This window comes from Ptiloglossa arizonensis, chromosome 13, assembly GCF_051014685.1.
Source record: "Ptiloglossa arizonensis isolate GNS036 chromosome 13, iyPtiAriz1_principal, whole genome shotgun sequence".
Classification (NCBI taxonomy): Eukaryota; Metazoa; Arthropoda; class Insecta; order Hymenoptera; family Colletidae; genus Ptiloglossa; species Ptiloglossa arizonensis.
In genome coordinates this window covers 2,123,344-2,148,937 of record NC_135060.1, presented here as the reverse complement: position 1 = coordinate 2,148,937, position 25,594 = coordinate 2,123,344, and the positions used below count along the sequence as shown (strand labels likewise).

Genomic DNA, 25,594 nt, shown 5'->3' with positions numbered 1-25,594 from the left:
TATATCGTCGTTCGGTGCTAGAAAATATTAAAACGTGTACGCAAAAAAATCGCAAATTTATTCCAACGGATTCGTCTCTCTTAGTTCGGATAATCGACGTTCTATTACCACGCGTACTGTAATTTCTTGCGGTAGAAATGAATAAAAATTGCAAAGAACATTTTTAAAGATACCATCGCTCACCCCGAGGCGTTCCTTTGGAATATTCCAGCCCCATGACGTCTATGCCGAGCTTTACAATGTCCGGTGGGAGCCAACAGAACCAGCACACGACCAGCAGCATGTCGTCACTGTCGACCGGTGGTGGAATGGGCCCGATGGGCATGACCGTGGGCATGACGGTGGGCCCTAGTCCTGGCGCCTGTCTTCAGCAACGGGACAACGGCTACTCTTGCGGAGTCGCGCGTCCTCCTAGTTACGAGCCGCTTCATCTTGGATACGGTGCAAGGCCCACCTGCAGCCCCACCCAGCCTTACCACACGGCGGGCCTGAACCAGTACAATCAGAACACCAGCTCGACCGGTGAGTGTCTACCGCACTCACTGCACTCGCTGCTTGCACTTTAGCGGACGGACTACCACGGATAACACGCTATCGAGCCTCCCGGTAATGGATTATACTCGCTTTTGCGTTACGAAGGTCTTTCTGCGATCACAAAGCCCTCTGTCTCGCCTCGCGTTTACGCAACACGGTGTTTCTTCGTTGAGAGCCCGATTTAACGGTACCCTACCCTAGCCTCGCGCAAAACGGACCCACTTGCCTCGGGCCCTGCGCAAATATGTTACTTCCTTCCAACGTACTCTTACAACTGTATTCTAAAATTTACATTCTGTTCTATCGGGTCGTTCGGAAAGTCATTTCGTTTTCCAAAATGAAGAATACGTAATTCGATAAAAAAATTGTGTTTCATTTTCGTACGAAAAAAAACGAAATCACTCGAGGAACAACCCGATATTATTCTTGTGGTAGATTCGAATTAAAATTTAAGGTAAATTGTAGTGACTTTGAAAATATTTCTCTTCCTCGAGTTCCCGAATTTTATACACGATCCCTCGAGAAGGAATCATAAGTAAAAATGATAGGTGCGTAAATATGGGATACATCGGTTGATTATTCGTAGTGTATGTTCCACGATGACGTAGTTTGAATTATTAAGAAACGACGAAATATCAGTTTTCAAAGTGCATTGTACACTTCAGCGATCAACGCCTGAAAACTTTTTTATTATATTGCAAACGGAGTCTCGTTAGTTCCGATTGCCCCGGGCCTCGCGATCTTCAGTGACGGCACTGTGCACGTCGCGTTCTCTCAACGAAGAAACACTACGTACCGATATGCCCGTGAGCAAACGCTACGAACACTCTCTTTCTGCTACGTACAAAGACCTTTCGCAAACTGTCTAAGATTCAACTGTTTTGAGCGAAGATACACCCAGCAGATGTTCTTTCGCGTGTACACTACCGGCCATGCACACAGCGAGACGATATTCAAAACTTTACCAACCTCGAATAACGCTTGTATTCTTCGTTAAGAGAGAACAGCTCTACTCACGGTCACTACTCTAGTTCACGGTCTACTCTACCCGTTCAATATTGCTCAATGTTAAACGCGCAACGGTTTTCTCTATTTAGGAAATACATCACACTTTAACCGTACCCTTTTGCCGAACTTAGAAATTAACATAAATATTATCGCACGGTACACTTAGATATCAACTACACTTTGGCCAGTGGTGTACGTCACGGCCATTTGAAAAGTATTCTTTTCGATATTCGTAGCTCTCGTTTCGAGTTCGAATAGACGTTGAAAAGGACATTTAACGATTCGTTTATCATGGCCATTTGAAAAGTATTCTTTTCGATATTCGTAGCTCTCGTTTCGAGTTCGAATAGACGTTGAAAAGGACATTTAACGATTCGTTTATCCACATCGAACGCAAATTATGTTGTATACTTGAAATCGTAGTTCGGTCTTTCAATCTGTTTCACATTTCCTTGTATCCCGGTCGACTGTAAAAATGTTCGTTTATAATAAATAACGTAAAGCGAAAAGCTAAAGGAACGCGGATAATACACGCTGTTTTCCTGCACGGTTAGAATAAAAGTTGCTTTAAAAACACGTCACGTATAATACAAAACGTTAAATTTACAATCCAATGTATATCGAGATGACATAATTTAACAATCTTAACAAAGCGTTTTTTGCTTTATCGGTGACTTTTGTCTTATTTCGAACACGTCGAAAACTAAAGAACATTCTCGTTGTATTTTTATCCGCGTGAGTAACAAAAAAAATGTATATACAAAAGTAATTCTGAATTGAATGCATCTTAACTCAATGTACGTTGTTTAAAGTTTATATCGAAGTGAATGAAACGTTATTATATTATACGTTGGTACATAATATTGGGTCGTTCCTCGAGTCATTTCGTTTTTGTCGGTGAAAATGAAACACGATTCTTTTCGAGTGTATGAACATTTTACTGAATCATACATTCTCCATTTTGGAAAACGAAATGACTCTCCGAGCAAGCCAACAATATACTCGAATTAACCGTGACTAATCTATCAAGTTAACACGTTTACCAAACTCGATAACTGGCCAGGTCTCGTAACGAAGTAACTTTAACAAAATATGAAAATATTTTTCGCCGAGACGGCTAATCGGATGATTCTGAAATGATTTTCCAGGTCTGATATCGCCAGGTGTCAGCGTGCCGATCGCTGTACCGGGTCAACCAGCACCAGACATGGCGGCGCAATATTGGTCACCGAGGCTACAGTGACCGTGGTGGTCATCGGTGTCGACATCCTCTCCGTAGGCTCGAGCTTCTTTGACTTACGTTAGTTTACAAACGTTAGATACAGGAGGACGCGAGGAGAAGACGTTCGAAATCGATGAAAAACGATTCTCGCAAGGATTCAAGACAATTCCACTGTTCGTCGATGATCGTCGACCGCCTTTGAATCTCCAAGGGTGACCTCGTACAACCGTTCGAAGGGATACGACGATAGAGGAGGAGAACGGGCAATGCTGAGACACACGTGTAAAATAAACGTTACGTTCGACGTAAGTTTATCGCGTGCGAAGCAAGCCTCTGCTCGTAAGGATCGTTTCTTTCGTGCGCGATGAGAGCAATTTCTTTTCTTTCGTTTGAATCGACAGGCGTGTACGAGCAACGTCATCGTGCGCAATAACGAAGCATCTGTTCGAAATTATTTCCAAGCGGTGTCACCGATGATAAATTCTTTGGTACTTTCGGTTTACGTTACCTTCCGAGAACGTTCGAGAAGCTCGACGAACTCGAGAATCGAAATCGAGCTTCAAAGTCAGTCCGGCCGGAGCCGAAACGTGGTCGTAAGATTCGCTAACCGTACTCTTAATGTAATATCGTACACGCCTAAGGGAATAAGCGTGAGAGACACTTCGGCCACGAACAGTTACGAAAAAATGAAATAACACAATTATCTCTAGAGGACTCTGTCGTAGGCAGGTGTTATCGTCATCGGCAAAGTGAAAGAGAGATCGACTCACGTCAGAGAATCCGCATAACCCACAGCTACCTTAGTATTGTAAATTATCAATAATTATCGCTTGAAGATCTCGTTTGCGTTTCTAGTTACGATCGTAATTTCCTTGAATAGCTACCGAAGGCGGAATAGTTCTCAGGTCAGAATCCGATTTTCTTAATGACACTTCTTGTATGTCCGTATACCGGCTCGCGAAAGAATCGTTTAGCAATGAGTAAGGATAGAGGCCAATTCGCCAACGTCGTTTCCCATGGTGGTCCATGACGACACCATGCGGAACCTCTTTGTAATAGAGCTACAAGGTACCGAGATTTCTTTTCTTTTTATATCTTATTAGCAGAATTTATGTACTCGCGTAACAGGCATGAACTATTTTCATTTTGATGATAATTAAGTAATATAGACAGCGAAGGTATCCGTATACCTTACCAACCGATGAAGATTGGAAAACTTAGAGGTCTTCGAGGCATCTGCCCACCATGGACGTCTAAGATACTCTGTTCGAACTCGATAACACGGTACCGTGGTTCCTTCTTTTAAGTGACGATTTTCATTCACACCGGATTTCATTCACTGATCGAAGTAACAATTTACGTATATTTCGTTGCTTCGTCGCGACAGTAATACCAACGAACCGGTGAGATTCTTACGATGAAAATTAATCGGATCGTTTTTCATTACGCGTGAAACGAATCATTTTTCAATTCTACGAACCGCGATAACCTTTGAACAAGGTTGCGTTTCGATTAATTTTTGACGCAAAAACTTCGCCGATCGATTGATAATACCGATAACGATACAATGAAAGGTACGAAAATGATTATTTTCCATCAGTGATCGCGACGATGCCGATTCGCGCGTCGTGTCGCTTTAAAGTTTCGAAAACACGTAACGCAAGACTCGCGCGTTGTTGTTCTTTCCCGTTCACTCTCGATGGATTCGATTCGCTCGTCCTCGAGATCGAAATCGCCACCTACCCCCGGTTCAGAGCGGACTCGATCGATTTTTGTCACTTAAAAGCGTGGATTACCGTACAATGTGCGAAGAAACGTTGAAATCGGAGACCATTGGGATAACAGATACGTATCACGTTCGATTGTATCGTTTTTCAATGACTCGTTAATCGCTAAATGTATTTTCTCGCGCGGAAACGCTCTTGTATAAAGATTGTACGAAACGGGAATGTTGATCGAAATGTTTGTTTCGAATGTACTTGTTCTTTAGCGCGAGCTGTTACTTTAACGGCAAATTAATCATCGCCGTCCTTTGTTTCGAACTCGACGTTATACTCGCCGTGTGTGACGCCAAGAAGAAACGATGTTTTTATTTATTACGACATAGGTTAAACGAAATTCATATCCGAAATAAAGAGATCCAATGACGGCAGCGCATCCGATCGAGTAATCAACGATTCGAGACGAAACGGATTTAGCGAACGGAAAGAGAAATTGTACAATTTTAGCGGAGAATAAATAATAACTTGAAACAACAGCGACGAAAAGAGAACGGGATGTATCAGTGAGGAGAGTTAGCAATGGCGTCTCGCAGAGTTTTTAACCGCAGTTTCTTAGATGTAACCTCTAGGCCAATAAAAGAACGTAAAATAGTTTTTAAGTCGGTATTATTTATATTCGTGTAAGGGACGGAAGCGAAGCAAGAGTAATGGACGTTTATTGTGTGTACATCGTAACGATATCGACATTTATATATAGTTGATTCTAATCCCAAGTATCCGATAAAGCAAAGTCGATTCATCATTTATATCCGGTGCAAGATTGATCAACAGAAAGCCGCGACACCAGGTATGTTAACCGTACGATTATGCATTCGAAATAAATAGTGTGTGCATTTAAGTAACAAATTCTTCCAGTACTTACCTTTCTCAATGAACTCACCCTGCGACGAAATATCATCTTGACTTTTTTTTTTTTATTTCTTACCTTCCATCGTTCACAGAAAGGTATTTGAATACTACACAAGTACTTCGACCGTTTCCTTGTCACGAATACGGTCATAAAAAACACCGTATCGACGACAAATTTACAATACTACAGTCCCAACGAAATCAATCGGCCACTCGAAGTCACTTCCCTCGATTGCGAATCACGCCAAACGTGACTTTTATCGTGTGTAAAGAAAAAAATGTATGGCTGACTTGAGAGGCGTGTAGCCTACGAAACAAACTCTTATCGTTTAACCGATTGTTGTATAAACAAAATCTAGAACAACCTTAACCTCTTCAGGGACGAACAATTTCGTTTGGAATAAACAAAAATTCAAACTCGACCTACGACATCTATCGATCTTGAAACGATACTGCCCTGTTATATTATTGAGAAATTTAATTATGAACATTTATTCACTATTTCGGTGTTCACGATCGCATTAGAATATCTTGAAAAAAAATTATACGTGCGCTCGATGAAACAAATATAGCCGTAACCATCGTTTTCGAACCATGCCTGGAAAGTTCTTTTCACACCTGAGAAAACTCGATGTCGTGTTCGGCTACCTAGTAATTTTCAGCTCGCGAACGAGTAGAAGAAACTGCATTCTTCTGCTTCAGCGTGGTTTAAAACGCGCCGGATAATTGAAAATAATATAGGTACCAAGTCTCGTTTTAAAACGAGAACGTTTACTCTGGTAAATTTTGCGTGTATCGCCGGTCCTGAACTGTTTTTAACTAAAAATGAAGTGGAACCGTATACTGTACCGATAACTTTCCAGTGAGTGGATCTGCGAACAAAATTCGCTTTAATCGTGACACTAATGTCGTATTCGGCTACTTGGTAATTTTCAGCTCGCGAACAAGTAAAAGTACACTGTATTCTTCTACGTGGTTTAAAACGCGCCAGATAATCGAAAATAATATTAAATTCACGATTGAAGGGAAGTTTGTCTACGGAGCGATGTGACTGAAAAGTGACCATTGGAATTGAATCCCAACCTTGATTTCTTGTTGTAACGTCACTTACCCGTGGTTCGATATTAAGTCTTCCACCTATCCGACTCGAAAACCAAATAAATAACACAACGAGGACCAAAGAATTAAAATCGATGCGTAAACACTTCGTACTTCTACATCGAAATGATCAACGTAATATTAACCACTTTTACTGGCGTACAATCGGAACGTATCAAACGGGGTATAATCGTTTTTGTTAAAATGTTACACAAACTGTGTGCATCGAATGTACATTGTACGTAACTGTGGTGATAATTTCGTTAAAAATGCATTGATAAAAACGATACGGTAATACCGTGACACGCGTGCTTGACCTTATCGCAAACTGACAAAGACAAACGTGTCTTTTCCAGAGCAAGTGGTTAATATCAGAGGTAAGGTTGGTGTAAGTGAAAGAGAAAAATGGCGACCAGTAGTTTGCAAATGTAACAATCGTATATTTGTTCCGATTTAATACTTTTTCTTTATACAGTTTCTTCAGAAGGTACTTGAATTTGTCCTACGCTTTCGTACGGAAAGGAAGGTCGGTGATGCTAGAATAAGAAGACAAAATGTCGAGTGCGTCGAACAATATGAAAACTGTGCTCCATCGAGCACAATGATCTCGAAGAATCGGTAACGATCTTTCCAATCTTCTCTCGCTCTTGACTGCGTTAGTAAAATGCAAACCGAACGAACAATCCGACGCAGCAACTATTGTTTGTTTGGAATTCGATTTATCCGTCTATGGTTAATTAGCAACACGATTGAGTTTCGATGGTCGCCGAGCGTTTCAAATTCATTGTCTCGCTACGATGTCTCGAGCGATCCAAAGAGGTCCATCCGTATTTCCTTTATGATTATCGTTAAAAATTGCAAATATAAAAACACTGACTGAAATAAGTTAAATTACGAACTAACATTCTAATCCTATACGTTAAATGAGCACGTACCACGACGCTAGTCGCTACATCCTAACTGGTGAGAGTTTCGTTTAATTTACAAGTATCAGAAGAAGGGAATATTAGTTAAACGATAAAAATATAATGGAAAATATTTGTGACGTTGTTCTCCCCTACGGTCCAAATTTTCATACAGTTGGGGAACAACCACGTCGAATCGAGAAAATACAAAGGTTTCTTTTAGATTGTTTAAAAATTTAACCTAAAATTATACTACGGTAACTAATCTAGACTTATTTTAATGTACTATTTTTAAATACGAAAAAGTAATGAAATTATCGAATATTTTTGAGGGCGTGTCTTCGTCACGGTAAGTTTGGACACTATTACTTCAAAATCCTTGCATTGCCTTCAAAGTTTGATAATATTTTTTCAAATATACTATTTATCGTTCGATCGTGTTTTTTTTTTCTTACTTTTGCATTTGTTTTCACTTTACGTCTAGAAAATTAAAAAATTGTACGTCCAACGTGAAATCTGTAACTTTAAATGACAGTCACTTTGTCATAAATTATTATTGACCAAAAGCCGTGTTCGAACAGCGAAACTACAAGAAGTTATTACGCCGCAAAATTTTTTTCTTTTTCACATAACATTAATTATAATTAATATTTTTTAATCTTTCTTTTTTTATTTCAATCTTCGAAGAATAAATGTTTAGTATGTTAGTCGTTTAAAATAAAAATATAATTACCGAGCTTACACATAAATTGCAATGTTGACCTTTCTTTTCGATTTTACATCCTTGTTGTTCCCTTTAACTTTTTACTTTGTGCACCTAGATAGTTTATTAGAATCAATAAATACCATTACGCAAAACGCGAATGCCTAACGGGCTATACGATAGAGTGATCAAAATATTAAAAAAATTACATTAAGAAACAGTTATTATCATAGTATTGATTGTATGCACATGATCAATAATTATTACCACTCGAACCAAACTTTGAAACTTTAAAAATTATAGAAAAATTCTTTTCGATAAATTGAATCGTAAATAGAAAAAACGTTTACTGTTATTTAAAACTTAAACTTCGTATCTCTATTAGCTGGTAATAGTTACTACATCCTAATTACTATCTAGTATCAATCTATACTTATCGACATTCTCTTCTTTTGGTATTTTCTAAATAATAAAGTAAAGTTACGTATATATACTTTATATATTACTGTATATAGAAAGTTATATATATGTGTATATATACATATATAATTATTATTTAAAGAATATAAAAAGAAGAGAAGTGTCAATAAATGTACATTAATATTGCACAAGATGATATGATAGAGTAACTATTACCATGAATTTGACATACAGCAAATGCTTTATAGTACAGCTTCTTTGTAACAGTGTCTCTTTATCAAGAGCTTAACCGATAAAAATCTGAAATGAAATTAATTTGAAAACTATAATCGGAACAAAATTAGTTCAAGGTCACTTTCTCGACCGCAAATCGCGTTAAATCCCCACTTTTAAATCACGTTAGGGGATGGTTGCTCGATGATCTTGATTTTGTTCCAATTAAAATAATATTCGAACGGAACGAAAATTGGACCGTGGAGGGTTATCACTGTCTATAACTGCACTGTCGTTCGAACCATGTAATAATTCATAAGCTTACCTATTAGCAGTTGCAAGTATTTCAAGATAAAATATGATTATATATATATATATGTATATATATCGTACACAGAATGTATCGTTTTAACATTTCCACGCGATTATTTCCAGAACCACTACATAGCTATTCGTATATAGATTTCATAATAAATGAAACTTGTTCTGTTTCAAGAGAGATATTTTATAATCAGCAAGGTTTTCTTCTGGATCGAGACATTTCCGAAATTTCATGATCACTGTCATTCGTGTCAAAACCAACGATCATTATTAAAATTATTTACCGTCTGCGTGCTTGACGAGAATTATTTTGATTTAACTTGATTCTTTCTCTAAAAATTTAAGATCAAAATTTCTTTACGACGACGATGCAAAATTCTCATATGTATTTTATACATATGACACTTTCGTAAAACAATGCTTTTTAGACGCATTTCATCCACAACTGCTTTTTAATAAACTCCTAATTATATCAATAAATGGGAATTTGTCAATGTTCGTCAATGGTGCGATAAATTTTAAAACGATCAAGTGGCTTTCTCGTTATAAATTCACAAAAAGTATCCCTTATTTTGGAAAGTCTAAGAATAAAATCGCCCTTAAATAATTTACAATTACACCTTAATTGAACTATATATTACAAATAGGTCTTTGAATTTGCCGTGTAAGTCACACGTCTGATTAACTAAAATAGTTAAGATGACCTTGAAATCTCGAAATTGGCTTCAGCTGAAACAAAAGTGTCTCGAGCGCGAACGATCGCTATCGAAACATAGTAAATTTCAGACCGAAAGATTTGCTCGAGTAGCCAGTACTTTCGAAGATAATCGCACGAGAAGATTAAAATAGAACACTCTGTACGTATTATACATGTAATACGCGTGTGATGTACAAGGAATTTAGTATTTTATTTATATAGTGCGAGTCAAGTAATAGCGATCTTGCCAAAAAAGCACAAAAACGCGAAGAAGATGAAGAAGAAGGAGAAGAAGAAGAAGAAGAAGTAGAAGAAGAAGAAGAAGAAGAAGAAGAAGTAGAGGAAAAGAAGAAATGCATTCGTCTTCGATAGTTATGGTTGTAGGACGCAAACTAACGCTACAACAGGGAATTATACGTCGAGCATAGAGTGAAGAGACGTTCGACGAAATACCACAATATTAAAACAACGAGGTGTCGTTACTGAAAGTAGGTGATGTCGTGAAACGTCAAGTGAATGATTCTCGGACGCATTGTCGAAATTACTTCCCAACGAATGCTCGTTGCACCGGTAGATACGAGATTTTGTTCAACGACGCGTCCGTCTTGGGAGAAAATCTTCCAGAGTTCAAGAATATCGTAGAACCATAGGCGTTTCCACTAGAACATTCGCTTCCGTTCAACGATGCCGGAACGAAGGTTTTTCCTCGATCGGTCGTTTGCTGTTAAAAATTCATCGGCATCTGTATCTTCGAACGGACATCATTCCGTGAGTCGAACCCGAGCACAGAGTGCGTCGTCGCGGTATTGCGATAAAAAAGGACTGCACGTCAGTACCACTGATCGATAAGACAACGCAATCGTTTACACTATCTAAGATTTAACCGGTACCTACGACAGAAATCCATCGACTGCTCCGCTACGCGTAGATTAATCGTCTTGTTTCGAGGGAAAAGAAAATTACGTTCCATCGGACGAGGTAGAAACACGAAACCCTGTAAAACGATCTCTCTCTCTCGACGGCATAGAACGGAGAGCCTGAACACCGAAACGTACGAAAATATAGAAACGGAAACGATCGAATCGAAACGAATGAACGCATTTCCAGTCGATTTTACGATAAGTGTGTGCCTCTCGATGTTCCCAGCCCCCCTCAAACCGTGTTCTTCTCTTTAAGCAGAGCGTCGATGTCCTTTAGAATATCGTCGGACGCCATGTCCAACGTCAGATAATCGTCCTCGTTCATGTTCAACAGACTATCGCAGGAGGCCATGGTCTCCTTGGAGTCGTCCGTGTTACATTTAACCGTCAACTTTTTCTCCTCGTTTTTCTCCAATTGCGTTTGATCCTCGTCGGTGCTACTGTCGCACAACCTGATCTCCACCTCGTTCTTTCTAGCGACGTTGATCGACTCGGTCGACTCGGCGATGTTCAGTCTGTCCAATCGGATATTCGCTGAACTCGTTTTGTCGTTCGTGTCGACTTTCGCGGCCTCCTGTTGAACTTTACTCGTCAATTCTTCCGCGTTTCGCCACTCACCGATCTCACCACCGACGGAGACGAATCTCGTCGGCGTGGACTCGGTTAAACTTCTCCTGAGCTTAACAGGTGGCACGTTCGAGCCAGAAGAAGCGGTGTTGCTCTCTGTGCTGTTACACTTGTTAATTTTACGTCTGTTCGTGTCGTCGTGGGAGGTCTCGAGGGATCTCTTAACACCTCTGACACCGGTCATGTCCCTGAGTTCGACCAACGTTTTCATAGCGTCCTTCAACAAGTCCGTGGTCAATTCTTCCTTGACGTCGGAGTAGGGTGTCGTCACCGTCTCGTTCTCTCTCGAGTCTCTCTCTTGGCCGACTTTACGCCTCTTTCTACGCCGTATCTCCTCCAAGGTGAGCACCTCGAAGTCCAAGCTTTTCTCCCCGTTCTTCTCTTTACCGATCTGCGGATACAGACAGATCTTTTTGGCCCGACGAGTCTTCATCTTGCCACCACCCGCCTCGCTCTGATAGTCTTCGGTCTGGTAAGAATAATACGCTGCGCTCTCGGCCTGGATCTCCTCCAATCTGATCTCTTCGTAGGTCTTGCAGTAAGGAATCCTCGGCTGCGGCTTGACCGGTGACGGTACACTTTCATTGTCCGATTCTGGAAGAAACATAGGGGCGAAATGCGAGAATTTATGTTACTCGATTACAGTGCCAGTGGTCCTCGACGCTGGCCAACGCACAGCGTTAATATCCTTAGCGTGCTTTTCCAAACGTATTCTTCCGGGATATATATATATATATATTTTTTTTTACAGTCTATACGTTTACATTATCCTACAGTTCGATGACTCCTGCAAAGAGTCTTTTTCGTTCGTTCGAGTATTCGATTTGACGTCTGCCAAGCGTCTTTTATTTATTTTATTTTTATTTTTTTTTTTTTTATTTTTTTTTTTTTTTATTTTTTGCGTGTTTTTCGAATCGATAGTCGAGTTCTTAGAATTCTCAATTCGAATCGAGGAAGAATTCCTTCGCGGTCAACCATCTCCGCACTCTTCGTTGTTTTCGCTATTTTTTGGGCTCTAACGTACTTTAAGCGGTTCTATCTCTAAGTAAAAAAGTTTTGATTCTAAGCTAGGAAATGCTCGAATTAGCGAATTTTATTTTGCAAAAGGAGAGTGTTTCTAGTACAGTACAATTCCAATACTTTCATCGATATTCCTTGGATGATCCATCTCCGCATCTCTTCCCAACCAACCTCTCTGTCTCTTTCTCTCTCTCTCTCTCTCTTTCTCTCCCTCTCTCTTTCTCTTTGCCTTTATTTATTTCTTTGTCTCGTTTTCGTTTCATATATTTTAAACTTTCCACATTACTTCCTGATATTTACCTCGTTACAGTAGCCACGAATGAAACTAGCATGTCCCTGGATAAGAATTTACGAACAAACAATATCCTGGCGAACGATTCGTTTATGTACTTCTCCAATTGTCGATCAGACAAGGAAACTGTGCCGTGACTTATGCATAAAATCCAATAGGTGAATCATTATCGTCGTCGTCATTGTTGCCTCTTCGCATTTCTTTCTCTACTACGTTTCTTTGTTAATTCTCTCCGAGAACTCGTCGCCCTCTGTTTCTCTAGCTCTCTAGTCTCGCTTCCAGGCTTATCCACTTTCAACGAAAAGAAAGAAAAAGAAGCGAAAAATCAAACGATCGGAAAGCATTCCCCACGTGACGTCTATAAATCTCAAGCAGTAGCCCGTTTTCCCTTTCCGTTTAACGTTCGAAACAAAAAGAAAACCACGGACACGTTTTTCTCGTTAGAGAAACCTTCGCCTCGAGAACTTCGAAGCAAGGATCGATTCTTTTTTCAACACCGTCGTAATGGAAAATTTTCTCATCGAAGAAGCACGAACGGTAACAAGACACGTGTACACGATAAAAGCTGAACTTCGAGTGAAATATTTCCATCTATTTCGTAGCCGTCGAAAGACGTTTTTTAATTAGGTACAATGCTCGTGAACATTTTACAAATTAAATCGGTCCACTCCGCGCTACCGAAAGGACTAAATAATTTCAAACAACAATCGAGCGTGAGAACAAAAATCATTATGCACCGTGTCGCTGGTGGAGTCCGCGATTCAAGTGTCGCATACAATTTTTTACGCGCAAATGACAAGCATCCAACATTTACAGAGAATGCTCACTCGCTCTACAAAGAATGCTTGAAAACTGCAGAGAACTTTTCTCAGTTCGATTGCTCGTTGAGAAAATATCGAAACACAGGGTGTACAATCAACGAGCTAAGGGAAAAACTACCAGATCGTAAGTGTTTACGCAGTTCGAAAGGTTCCAAAAACATTTTGCAATTGCATGATTTCAGGGAAACGGTATTAAATAATTCTCTTGTATTTCACTTTAATTATGTATTTAATTAAACATAGTGCACCACGTAGTGTACTACGAAAATATTGCTTCGAACCAAAGTTGCATCGTACCGAGAGACGCGTATCGTATTAGAATTATTTCCTCGCCGGTCTGCTTCTTTATTGAGATGCGAAGCTCGCTCGTGGATTTTTACAGAAAACCGGCCAAAACGTTTCGTTCTGAAACGCGCAAGGGTCTCGAACGCTAAACGAAAATTTATTAAACCGTACAGCGTCGAAAGTTAATAATTACCAAGATATTCGTTCTCCGATCGAATAATTAAATTTCTTTTTTTTTTTATTATATTTATCGCAAGACACCAGCAACGATGAAAAACGTACGAAAGAACGTAACGTTGAGAGGATCATTTGAAATGATAATTACTTCACGGATACCCAAATGATTGTTAATTTCTGACTCGACGTATCGTACGGAAAATTTTCTTCTCAGTGTTCGTTTCTCCTTCGAGATACAGAACGAAATACCAAAAGTGACCCACGTGCATCGATAAAAATGCAAGATAGCGAGAAACGATCGCGTTGTGCACCGTTCGCGGTACGACGCAACTTTTGTTACATTTTCTTTTCATAGAACCAATAGTTTTCGAGTAATTCAAAGTCGTCACGTTGAGCAACTCATCCTATAGAGTAGGTCCGGTTTGTATGTATGTTATAGTTAAAACGCAAACATGGTTAATGTACACTCTCACTCGGAAATACATTAATTAATTTCACCAGTAAACGTATACACACGCTAGATTAACGGTATCTCTACTAGTAAATGTACATATTTATTATTTATATTCAGTAAAAGCGTAACCCTCGACTCGTTTAATTTTTTTTTTTTTCTATTTTCTTCTATTTTTTTTTCTTTTTTTTTTTTTTCTTTCCTTTTTTCCACCGCCCTCGGACGCGGCCGTCGTCGGGCGAAGCAGATTTAAACGAGAACGATAATGATCGACGAAACATGCGAAGAGATTACGTATACTATACATTCGCTGCAGTTCGCGCATTAACTGTGACATACACGCGCAATTACTTCTCAAACTATTGAAAATACAAAAAAATTGTTCGTATAATAGTAATGAACAAGTGTTGTCCCCGGTGGAATCCCTTAGGTATCGTTGCCCCCTCCCCCGTCCCTCGTCCGCAACGTAGATGTTTGTACGGGTACCACGAGTAACGCTTTATCGAAAAGACGAAGACGTTTCTGTACCGTGTTAAAGGAGGTAGAGTGATCGAAAGTCCCTAAGCAAAGAAGTTTACGTTGGACAGAACAAGTGTAAATACCGTTCGACCCGAAAGGGAAAGTACAATGTGTATTCGCACGATCGAACGCGGCTTGCAACGCGTTGCAGGACGTGTGCATTAAACGTATACGGTTTCGCGTAAACAAATCGAGACGTGTGAAAATCACTACGAGTAAAATCGTAGAAAACGTTCAAGTCCGGCGCTATTGTATCTCCGTTTACGAAACAAACTTATCCGTTAACAAATTTTCGTTCTATCTTGAATAGTTCGAGAAATGGTTGCATGTATGTATACTTGTCCCGGACGTACCGTATATCGAATTATATTCAACAATTCGTTTTCGAGCAACGATCGATTTAATAGGTGCGTTGCGGAATATGTTCGTCGTTACTCAATCTACGATCAATTGTTCAGTTACCTTGGGTGAAACGCAACTTTTTCGTAATTAAACGCCTCGTTAAATTCTAACGTTTCTCGCCCTCTCTCCTTTTTCCCCTGGAACCACGAAATTACAAATGCAACGAGATAAATTGCATTTACCGAGCAACTACCGCTATTTATTCAATATTTCCAATATCGTTTCGCTTAGCTCTAGCGAATAATTTCGATACAACGTTACCAACGAATACAAAAAAAAAGTAACATTGAAAACCATCTAACCGTTATAGAGACACGACCGTAATCGGGACGAAATCAATTGGCCGCTCAAGGCCATCGAAGAGCTACCCTCCCGTCATTTTCTCTCTCGTCTGTTTGCGGGCCATTCTGCTGGCACGCACGATCTCTGTTTTTTTCTTTTTTTTTTAACCAAAAGAAGCGGCCTTGAGAGGAAAATTGAACTCGATCCGACTATAGTTTTCGATTACAGGGAATAACACCATCTCACAGAATAGAAAAGAAGAAACGCAGGAGAATCGTCGCTGTCGCACCGGCGTTATTTTCCTTTCTTTTCATGGTATCAAGTTTATTGAAATTCAAGTATCATCTCAATAAAAATTAATGATTTCCATTCGTTTACATCAATTCATATAGCAAGGAATTACGTGTCGCGTATAATCAGCATATAATCTCTCGTAAGTGGATCCCTTTTCTCTCGAGAATGCAGAAGGGACTTTTTATTATTCCGCCTTTATTTCGCCGTTAATCGCAAAGTAATGTTTTACAGATCGTTCAATCAACGCAACGACAATTTCTCTTATTCGTTGATCGTTACATCGACACTTCCGTGTTCTGTTAGAACAACACCGATTAATACGATCTTCGAGATGGAAAATGAAGTTTCCGAAATTGTCGTTGTTCGAGAGGCTGCGCATGAGTAATTTTTCGTGACCCAATGGTCACGAACGACAATTGTTACACAATCGTAGAAAATGCGACAAATCATCGAAAATTATAATAAACAACATCGATAACAGCGATGACGATGACAATAATATTAACCGTCTACTAATGGTAGTAGTAACAATAAATAACAGAAGCAAGGAGAAAAACTTTCGAAAGAAGAGACTAAGTAATAATAATTCAAAACAAAAGATCGTCCTCTGAACGGAGGACGTAAGTACAATTATTGCAGCTGGACGTACAAGATAAGTAACGATTACGGAGAAACAATTCAAAAGAAAATGAAAACGAAAGAAAAATAGAAAAGGTCGACCTTTGGCATCGGTCGCCTTTTTCGAACGAAAAGAGAAAGACACTTAACTCGAACCAAATTATTAAATAGAAAAAAAGTAATTGAAAGAAAACCTAAAGAACCTTCGAAGAACATCAGTAGGTACTCTATTATTTAACAGAGTGAGAGAAAGAGAGAGAGAGAGGGGGAAAAAAAAAATAAAACGATACAAGTTGTAATAATCTTGATAAAATGCAAGAAAAAACGATGGGTGCAAGTTGCTCAATTCAAAGAACACTCGATAAGTGATGTTTGCGATTATAATCACGCGAATCTCTAACGAACCTCGCATTGTTTCAACAAACTCGACATCCGACGATCTTAAATAATTAGAAAATCTTAGAACATGATTACGATATATCGCTAAATGCATTTTTATCGGCTAAACATCAACACGAATGAATAATTTGCGATTAAAAGGATCTAATAAATAAAGGAATTAAGGTCGTCGCCGGGGACATGTGTCCAGCTGCTGATCTCCTTCCTTCTTCGTAAGTATTATATAAGTTAGTACTTTTGCACTATTTTGTCTCTTGTATTCACGCACACACGCACTCGCGAGGAAGTTACATGCGTTACAGGCCGTGTTTTCGTAGGAAATAAGCCATAGAAAATAATTGTACTCGCTGCATTGAAACGCATCAAAGACGATTCTCCGGGTTTTAAGGAAAAATGTAGAAATTTGTCCGGGCACGAGTACATCTATCTCTTTGCGCGAACAAATTCTTTTTAATCGTTCGTCGGAGAAAGGAACTGGCTGAAAACGATTCGACGAACTTAAATTTAACACGACTCTTCCCGCGCTTTGAGAATTTCGTTGCGCGTCCCCCGCGCGATGAAAGTTTCTTTCATTTCTTTACTCGCAAACGCAAAGGGAACGTCCTTGAGAAACAAGTTTCACGCAGCATCGAGACAACAATATCGAGTATTTCTCAATGTACAAAGGCCTGTAAATGTAAATAACCGGTTCGTTACTTTCTGAATTCATCCGTGGCGCTATATCACATTTAATACATTCACGATTAAATCCATTACGATTAGCTGTCGATACAATTGTAGGTATCAAGTATAAGTTAGTTTCCTGGCAAGTTCTTTACAATAGAAACAAAAAGAAAGAAAGAAAAAAAAAAAAGAAAAAAAAAATAATGAAAGACAAAATCCGTATCCTATTAATTTTACATTATTCTTCCTTATAATATACAATCTCTGTCTTCTTTTTATCCTTGCACACTTTTTCCCTGTTCCCTTCCATACCCCTCTCTTTCTCGCTCGCTTTCTCTCTCGTTCTCTCGTTCTCTCGTTCTCTCGTTCCCTTTCTTTCTCTCTTTCTCTCTTTCTCTCTCTCTATCTATCTCTCTCTCCCTTTCTCTCTCTCTCTCTCTATCTCTATCTCAATTTCCCAATCGAAATACGGTCGTATGTAAATCTTTCATCTTCAAGTTACCATACAAAATTACGTACAAAATAAGGAATCTTTCTGTCTCTATTACCTGGAGATTTAAAGTCACGCTTGTTCATCTAGTAAATGTTCGCATGATTTTTCAAATAAATATTCTTTTGACTGAAACAAGAAAAAGAAATCACTACAAAGTGCAATTAAACCCTAAGGGGGGGAGGGGGGGAGACTAGAACGTTCGATTCTACCCGTATAAAATTGAAGACGCAAAAACATCCCGAATCCGTCGTTCACGATCGATGCTAAACACTCAATTACGTGGCCGACAATTATCCCTCGATCATAAATATTACCATTAGCGGTTCAATATATAATATCTCATTATGCTGTTGAGTTCTCGTAATAAAGATTACATTAGTTTTCCCTTATACCTCTCGTGCGGATCTAGGCGCAAATAGTATCTCGTAATAAAAATAATAAATATTGCAATTTGCTTTCACCGGGGTCTAGAACACCTTGATATCGGATACGCTTGTTTTCTGTTTTTTTTTTTTTTTTACTAACTCTTTTACCAACATTTTGTTTTTAACTAACGACTAACACACAAGACAAGCAACACGCGACTGAAACGAAATTCAAAAGTACTATTTCATACACCAAGTTCCGCTTTTGTTTCACGTTAAAAGTACGTAATGTATATGTAAATATGTCTGTATGCATGCAATATGTGATATTAAGTCGCATTTCTCTTCCTTAAAAATTCTCTCGCTCAACGCAAGCGTTTGCTGCTCCCCTTATCCCTCTTTCTCTTCTATATCTGTATATATATTCCATATAAATATATAAATATACAAATACATATATATATATATTTATATATTTATATCTATAGTTATGTATCTGTATTATATAATTTCATATTTCATCGTTTCATCTTTTTTTCGCGTGTGAACTACGTCGTTTTCAATACTCGAAGTCGTCCTTCTTTTGCTCGCTACTTTTATCATTCAATGAATTGGAAGGGATGACTTCGTTGAAAGAAAATGAAACGTATCTATATTCTGTAAGCTTCCGCCAATTGGACACTAATTGAAAGACTCGTTTGTCCGCTTGCTCGACGAAGATGCGTTTCATACTCGTCGGTGAATTTTTTTTCATTGAATTTTAAAGAAAATTCACTCAATCCCAGCACCTTTGAAATTTCTTTTCCATTCCGCGACGACACGAAGTTCTTTTTTTCGCCGCAATATTTATCGCTTTCAGCGGTATTAAATCGCAATTTCGCGCTACGTGAGATACATAACCTAAATTACATGTGATGAACAAAAAAATTTGTTTGATTTCTCTTTAACGCGCTCAAAAATCCGATTTATCTCGTGCAGTATGATTCGGTATGACGTTCGCTTCTTCTTGAACATACACAGAGTATTTAATTTTCTCTTATTCATTTTGTTAATGCGAAAGGTATAACGCAACGCCAGGTTAGTCTGCACACTGCTGTAACAAATTTTGTCTAAATACAAGATGTCGCTGTTACGCTTTGTGTTATCCCATGCCGTTTCGACAATTCGCTAATTCGTGTGGAAAGCCAAAACATATGAAGGCATTATATATCGTTCGTATGTACGCGTTAAATCAAGGCTGGGATACCGTTCAATCGGATACTGCTTATCCTAAATATTAACTCATTTTGTTCTGCCCGTTTATCTCGCCTTATATCTCCTTTTCTTTTTTTTTTCTTTTTTTTTTTTTTAAGAAGAATGTTACAATAGGTCGCATGTTTTAATGTATGCAATATTGCACAAAACAAAAGCACGTGTGCGCGTGTATCTGAGGCAGTATTCGACTCGAATAATTTTATTTCTCGACTATACATTGTTAAGCTCGAGGCATAACCACGAGTACGAGAAAGAAATACACCTTATTAGCAAAACATTTCTTTATAATCGCTTTGCATTCATAGGTTATGCTTCAAGCTCAAAGTATGATGTTTTTTATCTTTCTCACAAAAGAAGTATTTCTTGTTCGAACGATTAAACATCAAATGCTTAAACATCAAACTCAATCTCCATAAATAAACTTTCCATCCTAATATTTTGACGTTGAATTGGTATCAAGATATCTGTGCGAGTTCGGATCGTGTGTGTGTGTGGTAAAGCGACGACCCATAGCTATCTTCTTATTCATCCAGTACAGTTTTCATTTGGGTATCTTATAGCACAATGAAAAGACGTAGGTGCTTCGATCTTGTTTTCTATTGCGGCATTCGGGAAAATTCGAGGCTCATCGCACTGCCGCTGGAGAAAGATAGCCATAGGCAGTTAGAGGGCTACAGGCAAAGTTTAGATATAGCAGCCCCTGGAAAAATTGATATTCAAATCTACGTATTTTTTTTTATTGTTTTTATTTTTTTTTTTGTTTTTTTTTTTTGTTTGTTTGCTTATGATAAGATCATCATATTCTTTTGCAATGATACAATTCTTCTCGACTTTTCTAATTGATGAAGTTATGACAACATAATTAACTGTGTTCTGACAAATGTTAATATTAATTGCCATCCGATAAGTGGCTAAATTGATCTCGTTAAGAACACAGTTTCATTGGATCAATCTAAATGTTGCATGTTATCCCTCTTTCTAGTGGTAGTACACTGTGTATACAAAATTATATGTGTAATCAATCATATTGAAATAACACGTACCATTGACTACCATTTTAAAGTGTAATGTACACAAATGTTTGAAACCATCTTTCAAAGGAATCTTTCACGTATCAATATGATTTTATGATCTTATTCTATCCAATAATAAAGACGACGATATAGATCACCTATTGCTTTTTCCTACATTTTCTTAGCTAATAAAACATCTTCTTGCACGTATCTTCTTTCATAATCTTTTCTTAAGTGAGATAAATAAAAATTATAAATATTTTATGTGTATCGATAATTTTAAGTAGTGCAGTCTTTATTATTGAAAAGGCAATTTAAAACATACTTTACGAATTTATAATAGTTTGACAGGTGTCTGACACTATAAAAAGCCATTACTATTAGCAAAATATTCTATAAGTTTTCAATGACACTGATACAGCTTAAACTGTTTTCTTGTAAAGGGCTTACTTTTTTATGATTTACTCGTATCAATTCATTTTCTGTGAAATTAGTCAAGCGAAGATCGATTAAGTATCGGAAATGTACTAACATTCCTGGTGCTCAATCAATATAAAAGTCTGCAATAACCATTTTTGCAAAGCAGGAAGTACGTTTTACTTTTATGTATAAAGTATTGTATATGTTTATATATTTATACAATACTTTACATTTTCTAAAGAGCAGTATCTAGTTTAATGTAACTTTATATCTGTGTTCTCCTTTTTTCAGTATTTCTAATAGTGTACTTTTCTATGCTGGTTGACGGGCGATGGAAATTTACATTGTTACAATCAGATAATTCCGCCAACTTTAAAATCGTTTATAGGACGTCATTTCGAAATATGGAAAGGGAAATCTTGATGTTTGAGGCTGAGAAGTTTGTCGCGTATGAATAGGTGAATATGGTGGTTGTTGGAGCAGTGGAGAATTTTGTTGATTTTGCAAAGGCGATAATGATTGGCCAGGAGAATGTGAATGTAGATTTTGTGGATGAGAAAATGATAATGCATGATGACAAGGAGATGTCTGTGAATTTTGTACACTGGGTTGGGGTACGTTTAAATTGTTTGTGACATTGATATTATTTAGTATGTTGAGGCTGTTAGAAACGTTATTGGGGATTGTCAGGTTGCTTGGTATACTGAGTGCATTCGGAATATTTATACTCGTTTGTAAATTGGGCGGAAGGGAAAGAGTAGCCGATGTAAGGTAATGTACGCTGAAAGATGGACGGGGGGGCTAGTAAAGCCTCATACCTTCTTCAAATTTGACGATAAGAGGATCAACAGCTGGACTGCCAATAAAACTGCCTGCTTCGCTACTTCCTCTACCTTGATCTGATTCTGTACTATTACCATCATACTTTGTATCATCTATTAACAATAGAAACAAAATCTCAAATACACAGCAATATAATAATTTGAAGTTATATTATGTTGTACACGCTGTAAAATAAGCTTACCTTGACGATTTAACCATTCTTGATTTAGTGACTTCGATGATAAGTCAGAATTCTTCACCGGATTAATGGGATCACTAGTAATTGCACGAGCATTTTTATGCATAAATGGACAATGTGGTTTCCTACAACCTCCAGGCTGCGTTTCCCAATAACATGGAATTGACTTACGATTTTTCTGTTTATTTAACACAAAATATAAATCTTAATAATTTATTTATTTTCCTTGTTAAAATTTCATACTTGTAGCCGTAGCATACTTACTTTTAGTTCCATATGCCTAAAGTTACAATGTTCATCAAGACATTTACCCTGCTGCCAATATATGCACATTGTTTCACAACCCAAGGCAGACGGTTCATGTCTGAATGGACAATTATCACCCTTTGAACATAATTGTAGATTAATGAAGATGACAAATAACAAACTACAAATATATTTGAAGTAAAATAATAATAAAACATTAAAGACATCGCAAACATAGTACATAATTATTATAACTGTTGCAGTGCTCATTTAAAATGTCAATACTGCAAGGTAATAAATTCGACGCTGTGAAATGATCAAACTTTTATAATAGAGCGTATAATAAAGCTTGTTTTCTAATATAGGTAACATATTAAATATTACTTATAATATATCAAATATCATTAATATTAATAAATATTGTACGAATAACAAACTTTGTAATTATTTAAACTTAATGACAGACAGTATGATCTACATCTTACAGTTAAAATTATTATGAATAAAACGGATTGTTACTAGTGTGAAAAAAATGACAAAATTTAAGCTTTTAAAATAACTGAAAATGCAAAGTAACAGTGATATAATTCAAATAACTAATCTCGTAATACGTAAATAACTAATTTGTCAATTATTTGAAAAAGAAGGGTATCGTGGAACCTGGCTTCAACATGGCCGATCTAACCTCGCGAATTGAACAGATCAGAAACAATATGGAACAAATTTACCAAGCATTTAGAATTTTATCATGACAATTAAATGTGACGAACACTCCATTCGTATTGTTAATGGCAGAAACTTACCTTTTTGCACGTAGAATAATAGAAAAAATAACAGTCGGTATTCTTATGACTGTGCTCCATTTGCAAGAACTGATAGAAAGATGAGTGATCGTGTTCCTTGCTGAAACAGAAGATATTTAAATGTATCGTTGCAATCAAATATAATAAACCACAAGAGGAAATGAAAAAATTAAACATAAAACGTTACCACTTCGTACGAAACATGATTGTAAGTTAATGTATCGTGTTCAGCCGCCAGTTTCAATGTTATTGGAAATTAATTTGAATTCGAAACTTTAGCGACTACAGGTATTTGTACCGATGAAACTGACCTTTTTTTCAACGTGTATTGGTTGTATACTCATTACTTACATGTGGTGGCAGCGATTCCTTGGGTGACTTCTTTTTTGCCCCTTCGCTTTGACCCACACACTAAATCGACTCGCACACAGATTCAAGTAAATAGTTCGACCGTAGCACTTGTCGCCCCTTTCGTTGTAGACGCTATTCAGTAATAGATACGATGGCGTAAACTTCCGAGAAAACTCGAAGGCACGCGATCGTTTGCGCGCTTTTTTCTAATTTATTATTGTTACTAGCAGAATTGAGTTGAATAAAAAAAAGAAGTATTTAAAGTACTAATTTAATTATTGGATTTCAAGAAAAATTCAAACAAAATAGTACTACAAATGTAACATAGAAACTTAAGAAATGAAACAGTTTTATTTGGATAATCAGAAAATGAAATAAACTTATTTTATTTTGATTTATATTTTCAAATAGCTAAATGAAATTTTCTATTTTCAATCACAACATATTACTAATATTTAACATCTGTAAAAGATGTCTTTGTATTTTTCTTTAAACTTTTTCTATCTTATTCTTCATCTCTGCAATGAAAATACAAGCATTTATATTTATATTTTTTCATCACATTTTTGAGGTATATCTTAAGTATTATCCTATTATTCAAATTCTGATTTTATTTTTATAAAAACTAAATACATAAATAAAAACTTTACAAGAAGATATATAAGAAAATTATTATTATTGAAATAATAAATAAGGATTAACTGTAGAATTCAAATTTTCATTGTATCCTTATTTAGGTACTCATATTCTTTTTTCTTTATAATTGAAGCTATATTAAAGATTAATAATACACATAGTTAAATTAAAATATACATTGTATTAAGACACTCAGAGAAAGAAAAAATTCAAATTTTATTAGTTTATTCACATTCTTATTTTCATAGTAGATTTTATAAATCATAGTACATTTGTTACAACATACATTTAAAAAAATAAATATAAAATATTTAGTCAAAAATGTATAGAGAAAATAATTATTCCAAACTCCACTAAATGTACATTCAACTTAAAAATATAGGTACACAAAATAAACAAGCCTATATCATAAATTACAAGTTCAGATATGCACAGAATTTGAATTGATATTTTTCACATGTTATAATACAATTTCGGAAATAAGACTACGTTTTTGATACGTGGATAATTCTAATAAAAGGTGATATAAAGTATCTTTGTAATTACTTCAAAATAAAATATAATATTCTTATCAATTAAAATAATAAAACCAATTAAACAATAATTACTAAGATGTTAAAATTAGGAAAGACAAACATAATATTGCATCATTAAAAATCTTTTACTATGCTAGAATTTTTCTCATTTATAATGAGAATAGCGGAAAGTAAATTCACAACACATTTAAATATCAAATAAAAATTGTAATATTTCAAACTCACATACAAATATTCTAAAGACAAATAGAATTACAAGTTTTAGAATTTTATTTTGTTACGTATTTAACTCATAATTAATCACAAAACTTCTTAGTATTTGTAAATGACATACATATTTTTGAAGAAATATACATATATAGCTTATATGTAGTATAAATATTGTTTTCAGTAGAGGTATAGCATTAGCAATAATCAATAAAAAAAAACACCATCAATGAAAAGGAAGCATCTGAGATTAGCATTGTTAATAAAACGACTTATTATAGTTAACTGTAAGATGTAGGAATAATATATGTGCAATGGTTAATAATATTTAATGAAATGAAAATATGGTCTTTCTGGACTTTTAAATATTAAAACTATGTAATTCTGAGTAAAAAAGTAATAAAAATGCATTGTAAGCAAAATTTTCATATTATGCATGATAAGTACATTGTAAAAATCTAATATCCAAATTTAATAAAAGACAACTCCAAAATTTCTGTATTTAGTCCTTGCTTACATATTTAAATATGTAATTTATGTACATGCAATTTTATAAGACATACAGTCAATTCTACTATATGTATTGAACACTTTTATGTAACATAATAAAATGTACAAGACAAGGAATTTATCTTGATTACTTTCCACAACATTTTAATTTTATAGCCGCAAAAAATTCATTTTAATTACAAACTGTTTAGTAAGAGGATAATATCCATTAGTATTTA

At 36.6% G+C, this 25,594-nt stretch overlaps 2 protein-coding genes across 4 annotated transcripts in view; one reads left to right on the top strand and one right to left on the bottom strand.

Annotated features, from left to right (window-relative positions):
- Positions 1 to 5,381, top strand: part of LOC143154051 (paired box protein Pax-6) — a 103,220-nt gene extending 97,839 nt beyond the window's left edge. For 2 of the 3 annotated variants that reach the window (XM_076325816.1, XM_076325815.1), the window contains exons 9-10: positions 212 to 522; positions 2,691 to 5,381. In XM_076325816.1, coding sequence (XP_076181931.1) covers positions 212 to 522; positions 2,691 to 2,785 — 406 coding nt within the window. In that variant the 3' untranslated portion in view covers positions 2,786 to 5,381. Of the gene's footprint in view, positions 1 to 211; positions 607 to 2,690 lie in introns of all 3 variants that reach the window. The other variant, XM_076325817.1, reaches the window with a different exon arrangement.
- A 1,527-nt stretch (positions 5,382 to 6,908) lies between these two features.
- Positions 6,909 to 23,627, bottom strand: LOC143154053 (uncharacterized). The gene is made up of 6 exons (XM_076325819.1): positions 23,488 to 23,627; positions 23,137 to 23,236; positions 22,352 to 22,471; positions 22,091 to 22,265; positions 21,885 to 22,001; positions 6,909 to 11,892 (listed from the first exon to the last, which is right to left on the bottom strand). Exons 2-6 carry the CDS (start codon positions 23,194 to 23,196, stop codon positions 10,904 to 10,906), a joined length of 1,461 nt encoding a protein of 486 aa, XP_076181934.1. The 5' UTR covers positions 23,197 to 23,236; positions 23,488 to 23,627; the 3' UTR covers positions 6,909 to 10,903.
- Between the last annotated feature and the right edge of the window lie 1,967 nt (positions 23,628 to 25,594).

Coding starts and splice junctions, on each gene's coding strand:
- LOC143154053 (XM_076325819.1), bottom strand. CDS start 23,196: ATGGAGCACAGTCATAAGAATACCGACTGTTATTTTTTCTATTATTCT. Junction 22,266..22,351: donor TTAGGCATATGGAACTAAAA/GTAAGTATGCTA, acceptor TTAAATAAACAG/AAAAATCGTAAGTCAATTCC. Junction 11,893..21,884: donor TATCGTCAAATTTGAAGAAG/GTATGAGGCTTT, acceptor TGTTTCTTCCAG/AATCGGACAATGAAAGTGTA.